This window comes from Ammospiza caudacuta, chromosome 11 (assembly GCF_027887145.1).
Source record: "Ammospiza caudacuta isolate bAmmCau1 chromosome 11, bAmmCau1.pri, whole genome shotgun sequence".
Classification (NCBI taxonomy): domain Eukaryota; kingdom Metazoa; phylum Chordata; class Aves; order Passeriformes; family Passerellidae; genus Ammospiza; species Ammospiza caudacuta.
In genome coordinates this window covers 18395450-18411770 of record NC_080603.1, presented here as the reverse complement: position 1 = coordinate 18411770, position 16321 = coordinate 18395450, and the positions used below count along the sequence as shown (strand labels likewise).

At 40.2% G+C, this 16321-nt stretch overlaps 1 protein-coding gene across 1 annotated transcript in view; it reads right to left on the bottom strand.

Moving 5' to 3' along the window:
* The window catches only part of PSMD1 (proteasome 26S subunit, non-ATPase 1), a 66069-nt gene that overhangs the window by 46926 nt on the left and 2822 nt on the right, over nucleotides 1-16321 (bottom strand). The window contains exons 3-16 of the mRNA XM_058812635.1: nucleotides 15869-15942; nucleotides 15453-15622; nucleotides 14410-14615; nucleotides 13028-13171; nucleotides 12071-12297; nucleotides 10614-10677; nucleotides 9155-9283; nucleotides 8054-8142; nucleotides 7360-7438; nucleotides 6871-7044; nucleotides 5905-6016; nucleotides 5100-5296; nucleotides 4414-4509; nucleotides 3848-3912 (exon numbers count right to left, since the gene is read on the bottom strand). Coding sequence (XP_058668618.1) covers nucleotides 3848-3912; nucleotides 4414-4509; nucleotides 5100-5296; nucleotides 5905-6016; nucleotides 6871-7044; nucleotides 7360-7438; nucleotides 8054-8142; nucleotides 9155-9283; nucleotides 10614-10677; nucleotides 12071-12297; nucleotides 13028-13171; nucleotides 14410-14615; nucleotides 15453-15622; nucleotides 15869-15942 — 1826 coding nt within the window. The remainder of the gene's footprint in view (nucleotides 1-3847; nucleotides 3913-4413; nucleotides 4510-5099; nucleotides 5297-5904; nucleotides 6017-6870; nucleotides 7045-7359; nucleotides 7439-8053; nucleotides 8143-9154; nucleotides 9284-10613; nucleotides 10678-12070; nucleotides 12298-13027; nucleotides 13172-14409; nucleotides 14616-15452; nucleotides 15623-15868; nucleotides 15943-16321) is intronic.

Sequence of the window (16321 nt, the reverse complement as noted above, 5' to 3'; positions counted from 1 at the left end):
TAAAAATAAGTCTTTCCATTTTTAAAAAGCAAAACACTTTATATCGATCATGTTTTCCATTGCATTACAATAATTTTAAAAAGCTGACCAAAAGTCACAGGTGATTTAAATGCTGTTTCCAGCAATCATAAATATTTTATAAACCACTTCAGCACAAAGAACCACCAGTATGTAAACATCAACAATTAGATGAGTTTGCTATCTGTGATCAATGGCAAAAGGAGCAGAACTGGGAAAACAGAGACACCTTACAGCAGCCAACTCAATACATCATTTCTCTTCTTCCTATTTCACAACACAGCTTCTTGTTCAGCCCTGCATCCACACTGCAAGCTCCAAACATCCCAAGCTTCATTAGTGCCTCTGTATCACTTTACAATAACGTTTTACTTTGAAGTGCTTCCTGTAAGAGGTGGCCATTTTTAAAAAGAGAGAAGATGTAAAGTCTCAGCTTTTTGCTCCACACAATTTTGCCTGGTATTTTTAGACGGCAAAAGGAAGAAGAGAGGAGGCAATTTTGAAACAATTCTCTTGCACCAGAACATTTTCTCATCATTTAATATAGTGGTATGAAAATGATCTGCTCCAAAATCCATAACTAGTGTCTAATTTTTGTATGGGGCTAAGCCAAGAAGGGAAAAAAGCCACACCAAGTCCTACAGCCAGCAAGCTGTGCTTTCCATCCCCAGCCTGAACCTATGGACTGCTTCTAAACAGTCAGCAAAACCAGAATTAACAGCAGCAACTCTGCTGATCAAGTTTTAATTCTACACACAGGGTCCCCTGGAAAGCTTTGGGGAGCCCAGGAATCGGACAAGGAAGATTTTGTGCTATATGAATATGACCTGCAACATATTCTGCACTCAAGCAATGTGATTGATGCTGCTCTGCTCACTTGGGTGACTGCAGACATTCCCACAGCCAGGCAAGTGTGCATCCAACATCCCAGAGTGAAACTGTAACAGCAGCACTAACCCCTGCTCCCCCAGTCCTCCAGGGATTGTAACTGGGTGATTTATTGTCTTTCACAACACACCAGAAATTTTAATCTTGCAATTCTTAGGTAAAACTTAAGAACCTAGACTAGAATATTCTATCTAAACCTTGATTCATGAATTCTGAATAATGAAAAAGGCCACATACATTCTTTTGAATATTTTTCCAGTAATTCAAAAGCCCAATGAAAAAAAACCAAACTATGCTTAAAAAATATAAAAGAGGTAATCTTCAAGTTCAAGCAAAACCTTATTGCTCTAAAAATTAAATGCCATGTTTTATTGCATTATGTTCTATCACATTTTGCTTCGATACTCTGCTGTTTTCATAATCAACAATAAAAGTCAAGATGGGCTGTTGAGTGAGTGTAGGCAGGGTTGTATAAATGTGATAGCAAGGAAGGCTCACAGAGGAAACCAAGGACAGCAAAGCCTCACAGAATGTTCTGTTATGCAGATGCATTACCTAAAATTAGCAGTTTTGTGATGTTTACGACACTTTTAGTTCAAATCCAAGAGGAAGAACATTTATTCATAGATAGTTGTAACAACAGGAGAAAACAAACTGGATATTTATGACACGATGTGAGTTTGTGGGCTGTAGTTCTGTCATGTTCAAGCAATGGTGCTTTTAAGGAAATTATCATCCTCTGACTGGGTAACCTCCACCCTTATATGGATTTTACTATTCCTATAGGAGGAACAGAGAGAAGCACAAGTCTGAGGCTGCTGAAGTGTACAACCCAGCAGACAAACTCACACCTCTAGCACACTCAACCTCATTAATGCCATGAATTCCCCAAGAAAAATGTAGACTGCATTAAACAAATGTATTTTCTTACTTCAATCCTGATTTCACAGTTCCCTATCTGCAACCACATACAAAGAATTCAATGAGAACTCTTTTCATGAGACCTTCAGTCATGTTTCCTTCACTTAAAATGAGATTAATTTCTGGGATTTAGCCCACTGTGTCTCAGACCTTCTCACCTCCAAAACACTTCATTCAAAAGCTCTGTATACCCACCAGCTGACAAATCACTGACTCTTGCCAGTATTCAATGCTGTGTTAGCAGCCCTTACAAGTAAATCCAGTTAGACTACAAAAAACAATAGTCCTAAGAAAGAAATGTCATTTTAGCCATGAAATCTGACAAACTCACAACTCATTTGGTCTCTGTACACTGGCATTGTTCAGCTGGGGCAGAGCACACAACCAGTTATCAAGTGAAAAGTGTTGGCAACTACCACAGCCTAACAAAAACCTTTTGCCTCCAGGAGCCAGTGCTAATCAGCTAAAAAGTGTTAGTCCTTGACTACCAAGGACTACCAAGAAAGGTGGACACTAGAATTTACAAGCAAATGCTCCTCCTTATTGCACAAGTAAGTTCTGGACAGCAAGTATCTCCAGAAAGGGAGAGGAAGAGGCAGGATAACATCTGAACCACAGTACAGCAGGTGAAAGAGTCAAAGATGGTGTCACTCATTCCTCACTGCTGGATATGGAGAGAACAGGCCCTGAACTATGTTGTTCCAGCAAGATGCCAGCACATAGTAAAAGGTTTAGTTCAGAGCCTTGAAGGTTTCTCATTTTGGCAAGAGATATCCATGTCCAATTGTGCTTTGCATTTGTTGAAAAGAGAAATTACACTGAAATCTGAGCTCAAAAGGGCTTTGTCACAACCTGTTTTGAAAAAAGATGCCTGAAACTATGGAAGGCATGCATGGAATTTTTGTTCTGTACACAGATACAGAAATCAGCTAAACAGATCCCTTGGCGTCAGGAGAGGCAGAGATCCCTAAGCAGCAAGGAAGGAGCTGTGCTGCTTGGAAGTAACAGAGCAGAAGCACTTGAGAGACACCTGCTGCCCACTGAGAGAATCTGTCCTCTTTGCAACCCTCTTTGCAATTCAATTATCCTTCAGATAGGGCAGAACAGTGCAGAGTCACTTCCATGTGGGGAACAATTTGGTACAGAAAAGCTCACTGCTCACATCAGTAACCCAAGTTTTAATCCCATCTTTAAGAACCTCCCATCCTGCTTTTAAGGACAGCTACCAACCCAAAAGAAGATGTGAAGAACAATTTTAAAATTACAATTATGCACCCAAGCATGCATCAACTTCTCTCAGACACACTCAAAGGCTGCAGTTTGGCTCAGCACTCAGGTAACACAGATTATTGTATTAACAGAACACAGATTACTGTATTAACAGATGCAGGTGCAGTCCTTGGGGAGCCTCCTAATTCCCCAACCACCTCTTAGCCAAGGGACCTGCAGGGCACTACAAAACACCATTTCAGCAATAGGCTTCACCTTAGACAACAAAGGAAACATTGTGACAATTCCGTGATGGGTGCATGTTACAATGTAAGCCCAGGAACTTTTCATGGTTTTACAGTGGATCCTTAAGAAACAAAGACTATTTCAAGGTCTTTTTTTCAGTTGTTTTTGCTTAATCAAAGTCACAACATTTTAGACAGTCATTAGGCAGATATATTTGTCTGGGTACTGCTGCCCTTAAGAGGCTTGGCACAAGCACGGTATATTTAATTTTTAATTAACTCTCAATTATACAAATATTAATTTTTCATTCTATTTGTCAACTTCATCAAGCTCTGTTCAGACAATTAAGCCACAAATCCAGAAACCTACAGAAAGACTCATTAAACATCTGCTGGACATTAGGGAAGGCTTCTAATCCTAAACCAGTCTCTCAGTTTTTTAACTTTTCAGAATTGATTCAGTTAGCAGTTGAGTCACTTTGTGAAAGCAGTCGCATACTCATTTTTTAAAAAAGTAACAGACATTAAATTGAAGGCTGCAGGAATGACCAAGGAAGACACTTTACCTGAACAGAATGAAACCAAGTGACTCCACAGCTGCCCGCCTCACGTCATCATTCACATCACTCACCTACAAAAGGAAAAACAGGATATTCAGAATACAGTTAAAACACTTGAGGACCATGTTTCAGACCAGAAGACAGGATTATAGAGAAAACTAGTTAAAATAATGTTCAGCCTTAGCCCAAACAGCCTCACCCATGCTTGCACACCAACTGCAAGATGATCAAAGGACAGACCTCATCCTTTACAGCTTAATTTATTTTTTCTCCAGTCCATCATTACACAGACTATTCACTGCAAAGCTGTTAGCTGGGTAGTTTAGGTTCAGATTTTAATTTTTAATAGGTGCCTTCTCTGTGATACCAGGTTGAAAGTCTCAAAGTCTCTTTACCCTAATGAAAGAAGGCCCTGTTAGTTCCACTCATAATACTAAATAAAGCTTTCATCACTTCACAATCTCTGATTTGGACCAGAATATAACAGTGCAGACACAAAGCCTGACAAGGTGATGTGCTTGCTTTCTGACCAAAAATTCCCTCCTATGTGCTGCTGAGGCCACAGTACTTACAGCCACATGCAGCAGGCGCCTGATAGCCTTGTTGTTCCCTGAGCCACAGTATGCCATAGCCACGGTGTACATGCCAGAACGACGGAGAATTGGATCCTGGAAGAGAAAGCATCAATATCTCACATCCATCCAAGCAGTGACTCAGTAATTCTAACTTTAAATCTGTTCCACTCTTGTGTCTTGAACCTGCTAACAGGTCACATGTCAGCCTCATTGCTTAGCTGTTTATTTGGGACAAGTAACAGGACAATGACCAAAGCAGGGTTGTCATTACCAAGTTCAGGGGGACAGAGAGCCTGCTATGCTGCAGGCTACCCAAGAGTACAGGGCAGAGGTGTCATTCTGCTTCTTGCTTGCAATCTGCAATGATCACTACCAGAGCCTTGAGATGACCCACTTACAGCTAGTTTGTCCTTTTTTTAAGCACTGCATCCTGATCTACTCCCTGCTGCTGCTCACATGACTATGAAAACCAACTATAAGGCTAAAGAAATACAGAGCTAAGCAGTATTGTTCTTGTATTTTTGATCAGAGCCCAGCAATTTGTGAAACAGTCCTACTTCAGACCCATGTAAGAACTTCTCTGGTTCAAAAGAGCTAACTCACCACAGCTGGAGATTCACAAATGGACAGGAAGGTCAGCCATGTAACACAAGAGTCAGGGATTAAGTCACAGCTCAATTTACCTTATCTCTGCAGAGACTCTCAATGAGAGCATCAGCCTCTTCCATCCTCCCATACATGACCAGAGCGATTCCAACCGCGAGGCCTCGCAGGATCTTTTCATGCTGGGTTTCCTGTGCATAGCCAACCATGTCCTCAATAGCCTGGGCATTTTTAGATCCTAACATAACCAACCCCAGTGCCAGGCCAGCTGCCTCACCTGAAAATCACAGAAAAGCAAAAAAGTCAACTCTGTTCCCAAAGTAATAAATACTGTGTCTAGAGAATCACACCAGATGTAGGCCAATAGATCCTTTCTGGGCATCACCACGCCTAACAACTCCATTATTCATGGCAAAATGTGTTTGTAACCACAATTTAGTACTTTTCTCTACTAAGTTCAATTATCCCTTCCTTGGACCAAGAGCTGCTGAAATCACTTTCCTATGAGCCCCACCAATGCAGCAGTAATTCCCACAAGCTTCTCCAAGCCTGTCACTCAGCTCAAAAAAGCACATGGCTTTGGAAAACAGCCACACTAAAGAAAAAGCATATGACAAAGAAATGAACAGAGCAAAAAAGGAGCTGTTTAAAGACCTAGTGTGTCTTATTAAAACTTGCCACAGTGCCAGTCATGACAGGATCTCTGAACATTACTGACACATAACTAAAGAACCATAATGATCAGGAAAAGATCAGTAAGTAAAACACAGCTAGAAACAATCTATGCTGCTAACAGAAAACCTGAGGGGAAAATAACATTATCAAAAACCCCAGGTGCCTGATAAGGCCTCAGATGGTTATTTGCTTTGAAAGCAGAACATTTACCTGTCACTGCATCATCCTGGTAGAGATTTGTTTTCAGCAGATCATACACATCCTGACGTGCTGTCCCCATGGCAGCCAGCCCCAAGCCCAGGCTGCCACCATGTCGCACAATCTAGAGAAGCACATGCAATTTCAGTCATAAAGCAGGGAACAGTATGGCTTCAACTGAAGCAGACATCTTTCCATCAATATTAAATATAAGAAAAACAGTTCAAAAGCCCATAAACAGTAAGTAACAGAAGCTTAACACATAGCACAGAAGATTTTCTAGTAACTTCAAACTCTTTTCCCCCACTGAGTGATTTATGTAAAACCATAAATCTGTGCCATGTGTAAAAACCTAGCTAGTAATAAGTTCTAAATAAAAAGGTTAAAAGGTACCCACTTAAAAACAGTCGTAAACTCTTTTATTCTAACAATAGATACATTTGCAGAAAGACTAATAGGATCTGTTCATGGAATTAAAAAAAAAAAGTGATTAGATTCCACAAGGAGAAAAAGGCAACATGCTGAGACAATGACCTATTCCCAACTTAAAAAGATATTTTTCTAGAGGTCTACAAACACTAAGTGCAGAAGTAAAACACTTCTTATTGTGCAAGATGCATTAAAACTACAGGTCATGCCAGTAGAAACATTTTGTGGCTTATTCCCTTGACAACTAAGCTGTACACAATAACAGTGCCTGAATGCTGCAGGTCCACTAGCAAAACAAAGCAGATATAACAAGTAGTAAATATGATGAAGCTACAGTCACTGTCAAGTACATAAGAAATTCCTAAAAATCTTACCTAAACCTTAAGCAACAGGTTGTTAAAACCAACCTTTAACCAATCTTTAAAATCCAGAGGAAGTTTAAGTACCACACTGGTGCTTAATTACCTCTACTCCCCACTACTAAACCACCCAGCCCCCTCCTGCATATTCCCAACAAAGCAAAGGCTCACTGCAGAGCCCAGTACACACATCATTACTGGCATTCTTCAGCTGGTTCAGCAAGTAGTCAATGATGTCCCCGCCGTGGTTGGCATGGATGAGACCCAAGGCATAGAGGCCTCCTCCCTCCTGGTAGGCTGAGCCTGGAGAGGTGTCCTTGGGCAGGTAGGTTGCCATTAGCTGTAATGCTTCTTTCTCATGACCCTGGATGTCCAGTGACCAGCCGGAAGGGAAGACAGTGGGACGTGAAATGGGAAAAAACAGCAAAGTAATATTTAAACATGTGTTATAGCCATTATTTTCTCCACTAAAATCAGTATTTCAGTGCCACACATCACTGTTCAAACTTACTGAGAGTTTCTACAGTAAGGAACTTTATAGTGTAAAGACACAAAATATGTTATAGCTATGCCAGGTACACTGGAGTGCAGGCACTATCCAGAATCCCCCACTTCCACACTTTCACTGTTCACAAGTCAAGCATTTACACTGTGCAGAAGGAAATGAATGCAATGTTACCTTGTGTATAACACCCAAGCTGGCAGTAGCAGTAAACTTAGCCCAGTTAGTGGCCCTGGCCAGCCACTCCAAATTGTCTCTAGAAGATTAAAAAAAAAAGGTTAAACAAAGTTTCTCATACAGCCTGTTCCTAATCCTGCAAACAGGGTTTAAGAGCACTGAAGACTTCTTTCCAACTAAAAAGCAGCTCCAGAAGGGAAGGCAGCTAAATACATTTCCACTTTACAGTTCTCTCCCCTTCATCAGTCCTGATTTTTGCCTGGCTGTAGTCAAGCTTCTAGACATGGGTGATATCAGTGAAAGACAGAGAACTGCTCAATATGCAGCCCACCAATTTTCTGGGAGAAGCTTTAGTAGAGTTTCTGCAGATTTCTTTAAGTCCCTTGTAAGGTCAGCCCTAGTATTTCTCCTACAAGATCATTCAGTACTGTCAGTCTCTACCATATGAAGATACATCTCAGAAACTCTCTAACTAGTAAACAAAGAGAAAAGAAATTCCAGATCTTCACCCTCCAAGTTGCTCATACAGTTAACAGTCAAACAAAGCCAGTTTGTGAGGATAGAGAAAAGGAAACAATTCTCTAACACCATTAGAGTTCTGCAGTTACCACTCTGGATGTATCCAGTTAAGGAGGGCAACAACGTTGTTCAAACACCTCTAAATGACATTGCAGCTTCCTTGCCATAGATTTACCTAAGGAACTGGTCACTGGTTGTCCCACAGTGCATAAAGGAGTTTGCTATAACAGTTGCAGTATGACACACAGAATTCCTCACTGCATCCTGAAAGAACAAGAACAATCAGTAGCATCACTCAGCAAAAGATCTGCCCAAGGTCACTTAACAAGCTTGCCAGTACAGCAGAAAAATGGACTGTAATGATCCTCAATTTAACCAGCAATTTCCCTGTAATCAGCTAATAGATTGCTAATACACTCTAACATATCCTCTAGCCATCTTTCCCATGAAAATGATCCTTTATGTGAGTTTCTTTCAGAGATGTGATTACTCCAATTGCCACTTAACTGGAGAACCACCCTGCTCTGCTTCCCAGAACTGAGCACTCACAGCGAGTGCTGCTGACGTTCCCAAGCTGTTCCCAGAACTCCACTGCAGAATCCTGAACACTTTACCAGCAGATGGAAAAGATTTTCCAATACATTTAAATGTCATCTGAAATAAATGAACCCACTAACAAGCAACCCCTACTACTTTTACTGACAATGTACATCTTATTTCACAAATAAAAAACTTCTCCTATAGTTTCTAGTAAGCTTTTAAGATTCTAGTTTACTTGTAATTTTTCATTTGCCCACCCTTGAGTAACACCTTCCAAAACAAAACCAGTTACTCCATTCACTAACTTTGTCTACATTATAGTATCTGATTGGTTTTGTCTCCAACATGGAAATACTGGTTTTTTACTACATACCAGGATTCCCTTGCCAAGCTGAAGGGCTTACCTAACACCTCAACCAAGACACCAACATACTGTAACCTACAGTCCTGGCTGACTCCTCCCTTCCCATTAAGCAGCATTTGCATTGGATCTGGCATGGAGCTGGAGGGTAAATTTTGCCCATCTTACTGAACAGATGAAAAACAAACCCACCCACCCAAAAAGGTGAGAAAAAGATGAGTTGCTATGACCAATAAAAAAAAAACCAAACAAACCTAATTCAAATATCAACATCCTACTAGCATCCTATAATCAAAAACAACAGCAGCATGGTCAAAACCAACACAGGATGAATGAGATGAATCAAAGAGAATCATATTTAACAAAGTCTCTTACCTTTGTGTTTTTGAGGATCATGAGATCTGTATTGTTGTTTCGTATTAAAAACTGCAGATGTAACTCAATGGCCATTTCGCCACTTAAAATTTTAATCATTTTTGAGATCTGGTCCTTAGGCTCTGGGTTCTTCACATACAAGCAAAAAGGAAAAAAAAATCCATGAGAACCCAACTATGACTCTGCTAAAATAGAATTCATGAGAAACCACTCTGGTATGTTGCCATCACCATATTCCAAAAGCTATCGGGTTTTAGGACTAAGAAGACATTGTTTCTGTCCTTGGTGCACAAGCCCAAACCTCCCAGAAATCAAAGCTTTTTGTGCTTTCACCTGTGCAGTGCAGGTGAAAAAAGAGACTTTTCAAAAAGAAATGTATTCTTTCATAGAAAGCAAAAGAATATGGGTGACATCTGACACTCTGCAAGCTGCTGTTTGGCATTACAGAGACAGTAAGATTCCTGCCAGAGGCAAACCTTCTCATAAATGAACCTGTACTTCCATGGAAGCTTTCACAGACAGGGCCACAAAGCTACAATACTTTGCATGAGCCTGTGCTGAGCTGCAGCACCATTCTTGTGAGCTACAAGCTTTATTTAGAACAACAGCTTGTAGAACTAGGAAACAGATACATTCATCCTCAAGAGCTCTTTGAGAAAAGTCTCCTTCCTCCTGATGGAACAGTTGAAAATGGATCTGTAGAAGCAGAAGTTCATTCTGAACAGGGTGAAAAGTACAGTGCAGCTCTTTGTCCTGACATTTAGCTGGTCACAGACCAGTCAAGCATGAGTAGTTCAGCCCTTAAACTAATTCTCTCAATTATTTCTTTGTAGTCAGCATTCTTAATTGTGGAAGATTAAGCTAAAGAACATTTCTGGCCACACAGATTGTTTTGGTGTACTTGGCACAATCAGCAAAACCAATGCAGCAAAAACTGATTCAAGACACCTTTCCTGTACAAAAGCACTGTCAAGGTTCCTTGCTGAGGCAAGAAACTCAATCCCTTTTGTTTTCTGTGCAAAGTATAACTTGAAGGAAATGCTCCTGTTTCCCCTTAATTAATTTTTAAATTATATGCAAGAATCTTTCAAATATTCCCAAGTTTTGTTTGCAAATATTTACCATGGGGAAAAAGAAGAAAAACAAAAAACAACTTGTCTTGGGTTTTACCTTCCTCTCTGGTAACACTCCTTGTATGCAGCATTGGAAATGTCAAAACTGCATTAGCTATTCTACATGCTGAATTGCAACTGTATGTGCATGTCAGAAGTGAACTCACTTTCTCCAATACTTGGGAAAAGAAACTAAACAAAAAAATTCCAACCAACTAGCCCAGCAACACAGCACCATGTAGGCCTAAAGTAACTTCACACCTTCAAGCCAAACCAATTTAGAAATCCTAGACACCCAAAGAGAATATGTAAGAAAAACTAAGGTCTGTTTCAGAAATAGCACTCACAATTTCTGCAGACCTCCCTGCTGCACAAGTGCTTCCTGGTTTCTCTTCTGCTTCCATAGCATCACTGAAATAAAACAGAAATGAAAAATGCATCACTTGCAACAAGTGAAAAACTGTAATTATGGCTGAACATTGTCCTGAAGGAGCAGTGTAGGATTTGGAGATGATGACTGGAAAAGAGGACTTTGATAGAACAAGGGCTGACCATCTGGAGCTTACTGCTGAGCAGAAAACTCCCCCTCCACTCAATTTTCAACTTGAAGACAAAGGCCTGAAAACCCTATTCTCTTATTCCACCTACAGAGACAAAAAATGAAGATGCTTGTAGGGAAGCAACACACACAGGTGAGAAAACAAGGTCAACAAACAAGGCATCAAGGATAATTATATCCTCCCCTAGAAGCCTTATGCTTGTCACTATTAGCATGGATCCTAGAGTGTTGACAAGGAAATTAAACATATTAAGCTGTTGTTAGCACCTTGTTCTAATGCTTCACAGGCTGACATAAATTACTCTGTGTCTTTCCTTTTATTTCCCTGGAAAAAAAGAGAGGAAGAGGAAAATGCTTGCCGTGACTGTGTCACTTTATACTTTCAAGTATAAAGCATTTATACTTTATTCAAAAGTATAAATACTCAGCTCCACAGCTGGATAAACCCCTATACTCAACCAGCTTGGATCTATGTGGGATTCCCTACCACACACTATCAAAGAGTGCTGGGAGCAGGTTGTGCACAGACATGAGAGCTCTGGTGAAAGTACCAGTAAGCATTCTATGGTGATTACACAGCAGTTGGAGAATAAACTTCTTCCATGCTGCCCCTAAGCTGGGCAGCAACTTTAGCACAGATTGGCCAGTTCTCCTGTAAGTCACCAAAAGAAGAAATAAAGATGATAGAATGGTTAGGGCCAATTTGGATTTTTCTAAACACCAGATTCCTGCAGTTAAAATTTGTGATACTGACCATATTTTTAAAAACTCAAAGTAGATTTGAGTAGCTCTTCTGAACTGCAAGTACAAAAGGGTCTGTTGACACCACAGTACCATCTAAGCTCACTCTTCCCACAAGCTGTTATATGAAACCCAACTTGCACATAGCTGTCATGAGCTTTTTCCCTGAACTCCCCCCTTCCTTAGCTCTGCAAGTTGCTGCCAAGACCACATAGAATCAGCATTCCCAAGCAACTCATGCTGCAGCTTAATGAATTACTGCTCATTAGCTGAACCCCAGTATAACAGCTCTGTGCTTATCTCAACTGCAAAGAAAAATCCCCTTAAAAAAACAGTAGATTTTGGTAATACACAATTTTGTTTTGAGCAAATAGCACGTCTTGCCTATACTTAAGTAAGGGGGAGTAACTTGACAGCTTGTAAAAAGCATCCACACATATGAGGCTGCCTTAGAGCAGGACTGGAGCCAAAGAACTCCACCACCTCTCCAGTCAATCTCCTCACCTGTCTTTCTCTGATCCAGGGACAGTGCCAGTGTTGGTGGATCCAGGCACAGAGGCAACGGGAGTTCCAACCGTGCGCAGATTCTGGATGACAGAAGACAGGAACTGCTGACTCGCGCTTTCATACAGGTCAAAGCAAATTTGGTAGGCCATGAGAAGGTTATCATCCTTCACCAATTTTTCCAAGATGTCACTCACAGCCTGTGGGTCATCCAGGAATATCAGGCACTGAGCAGGAGAAAGGGAAGAACAGAAAAAAAATTAGGAGAAGACATTAGATACCTCAGAATGAGAAAGCAGAACTACCCAAGGCTGCACTCCAATTCCCTCATTTGCTGCTCCACAGAACATTCCCTCCAAAGAAAGAAAACTTTCCTCTTTTTCAGTGAAAACAATAGAAAACTCAGGAGAGTTTTCACAGAAAAACAAGACTTGTCCTACTGGACACAGAAATTCAAAAGCACATTGAAGAAGCACCAGTCATTCTGTAGGGATGTCTCAGCTGAAATGAAACAGGCATAATACTGAGTCATGTGTACATGGCATACCAAGACTGGCAAAGATCTGAGAACATCTGAGTAACTTCACAACTGGTTGTCTAAACACTTTCAGACAATGGCTTACCAAAAAAACAAAGCACTGGAAATGTTCTTGTGCAGAATAAATAAAATTCCAAGCTGTGAACCTACCATGTGATACTCCCTACATAGGCTTAAAATATTCTGTCACCCTCAAACTGCCTTTGAGTGGATTTCTTTCTCTATAAATTGACCAAATATGTAATCTTTACATCTCTTTTTCAAGTTGGTCTCACTCTGATATATGTTAGAAGGACGCAACCAGGAAAATATATTTCATTTAACTGAATAAAAGACAGAGAACAGGTAGATGTCATGCCAAATATACCTACAGAAGTACAACTTTTTATTATCCTTAAAGATGACTTTAAAAAGTTTACCTGGCACACATTGATGAAGTCTGGTTTCTCCAGATTCATGTAGATTTTAACTAGAACTCTCAAGACTTTGTTACGAAACTGTTTATTCTGCATCAAAGACATACAGAGCTTCAAGCTGTAGGCCAGCATCCCAGGAACATCATTCTAAAATAAAATTCAGGGATATCAAACATCAGACTGACAAGAAGGATTTAGAGAGGAAAATAAAGCAATACTTTTTCTATTTTAAAAAGCAGACCAAATGTGCATATATATCTTCAGTTTCCTTTCCTATTTTCAGGAAAGTTTATATACAGGTGTATTGCAGTTTAAAGAAAAAACACTATCAAAATCATGCAGGACAAATATTTAATTCTGAAGTTAAAACATACAAAATATTAACTTAAAAGTACAATACCTATCTTCCCTTCACGCTTCTTGTTCAAACAATCAGTTTTGAATGCAGTGAAATTCACTGTACTAACATAAAATATTAGCAAAACAAACCATGCACCAAGAAAATATCAAGTTTGAGAAGCTGATTTGGTTACTAGACCTCAGAAAGGTAATTCAAAATGAGGGATTTATAATGGGCAAGTTATTAATTGCATAGGACAACAAAGAGAATAATGAAAGCAAGATGGATGCCTTATGATTATCACTCATACACAGAAATGGGAAACATCCAAGCATACATAAAAGTTGTAAACTGAAAAGCTGTAAAATTTAAAGGATTCAAGCTATATGTCTGGGATATGATTGAGATACTATAGCATAACAAAATTGCACACTGCTGAGCTGCTGCAGATGACTATAGGCCTGCTTATCTTACTGACACTAACAGTAACATGACTTACCTTAAAGCCTCAGTGAAAGATTTTAAAGCCAAGGTGCACCGTCTTTGAGTCAGGGCAGGCCAAGACTGCACAGAGTCACTGAAAATTACAGCAGCTCACCCACCTACTGGAGTTTTTTCTTTTGCTTGCCATTAATAATCACTTATCCAGCCCTAAGGATTCCTTCCCATGGTGAATTACAGCAGTTGATAGACTGTATGGTAAATAAAAGGGCTGTTCTTACATTATACCAGTATTGTATCTCTGCCAGTAGCTGACAGGGAATACCTTAACAAGAGGGCACATAGCCAAGCTTCCTGGGAATATTGTCCCATAAATTTGTGGCTCAAGGATTTCCTAAAGGTAGGGGGGGATCTTCCTACATTTGACATTCCTGAGTGGCTCTGCTTTCCATGAACACACTGAACTGAACACCCCTGAGTTTAATCTTTTGTTCTCTTCATACATAACAGGGCAAGTTCCACAGCAACATGGATCTTGCACTTGATTTCTGGATCCCTAGCTGGAAAAGCCCATCTACAGGCACCTCCTGCCTCCTGCACATACCGACTCAAGGATGGTTTTCTCAAAGATGTCCAGCCTGCGTGTCTCCAGAGCGATGCCAATGGCCTGCTTGTACTTGTGGTCATCCAAGCAGCGCTGGAACATTTTGTTCACAATCCCCTCCAGCCTCTCATCCACGGGCTTCTTCTCCCCTTCTGGCAGCTCTGCGTTCTCCACACACTGCTTGGTGTAGTGGTCGATGCATTTTGCTGAAGAGATATGAACAAATATGGGGGGAAAAGTCAAGTTCTCAGATTTTTGCAGTTTTGTGCAGGTGAAGAGACCAGCATGTGCATGAACATGCTCTAGCAGCAAGTACAGTATGGGAAATTACACATTTGTGTAGTCATATACAGATAATAGTGGAAAACACTTCTCAGATTTTAGTGCTGAAATCAAGTAGGTATTTTAAAAATTAAACCAAGAATATGATCTTTTCTCAATTGTCATGTTAAATAAATGAGAAATCAGCAATGGGAGACTTCCTAGCTCCACTGCAAACACCAGCTGGGGAGACTGTAGGCCAGCCCAGATCCATCATATCCTGTAAAATATGATGTAAAAAGCAAGTGACTCCAGAAGATGAGATTTTTAAAAGGCATTCACATTATACCTGCAGTCAACTGCTGAATTGCCACCTTATTGTGGCAAGTCAGCAGTGAATAAACACAACTGTCCCTCTCAATTAAACGTCCAGCTACACTTAGCAGTCAATTATTTCCAAAGTCATGCTGAAATTGATAACATCAGCACACAAATGAGAAAGGACAATAAACAACCAAAGCAATTTTCTTATTAGGAATTCACTATAGAATAAAGGTTAAGAATAGGAAAAGAACTCCAGAACTCCAAAGTCAGTTCCATTACAGAATCCCAAAACATAAGAAAGTACAAATAAACTGGTTAAAATTAACTACAGCATTGGTTTAAATGAACACAAAGACAGCCAGAAGAGTACAGAGAAAAAAGCTAAACTAAGTAAAATTTCAAAGTTACAGCAGTGTTGACAACACAAGAGCTTTTCCTTTGCAGCAACAGTTCCTTACCAATGATGGTCTCCACATATTCCGAGTTGTCGTTGACATTGAAGAGGTCACCAGCTCCCAGGGCATAGTTCAGGGATTCCTCAAAGGCTCCCAGGTGGTAAAACACTTTGGAAGCAACCAGAGCAGCAAACTGGCGGCTCCGAAAACCTTCGTCTTCATAGAGAACTTCACTGCAGAGGAGGGAGAGAAGAGCATCAGCTCTGAGTGCTCAGATCTCCTTAAGGCCACATGACTCAAGTACAAGCTTGACTGAACTTGCATCTTTGGGACCACAGCTCTAACTCCACAACCACACACATCAGAGCTTTCTAGGTAATATGGAGCTACATGTTATGTTAACCATTGTCAAGAAACCAGAATTACATCCACTTCATATCTCATGTTCTTTTTAAGCAGTATTAAGTGTCTTCTCTTACATTTTGTCCACTGACTCAGAGATTTCTGCCCAGAAGTCATTGACAACAGCATTCAACTTGTGAAGAGCAAACTCCTAAAAAAGAAAAAGGTAAAGTTATATTATATTAAAAATGCATTCACCACCTTTCCCCAGAAAAAATGAAGTACATTCTAGGATGAGTATCATCAACACTGACCCATTTCAACAGCAAATTCTATTTTAAAAGATCTTTGCAAGCATTCACTACTCTTTGCAAGTCCTTTGCAAACAAAGCTGTTCACATCATAGGTAAGAGAACTCCAGCATTCCTTTCCATGGCCTCTCTCTGATGAATGATTGGCTGATGTGTCTAACAGACAAAATTGTGACAATCTTTGTGTAGCACATGGAATCATCCTGTGGCCTACAGCAGCCAACTCTATTTATCTATATGGACACAGTACTTCAGATGATAAACAAACCACAATCAGCC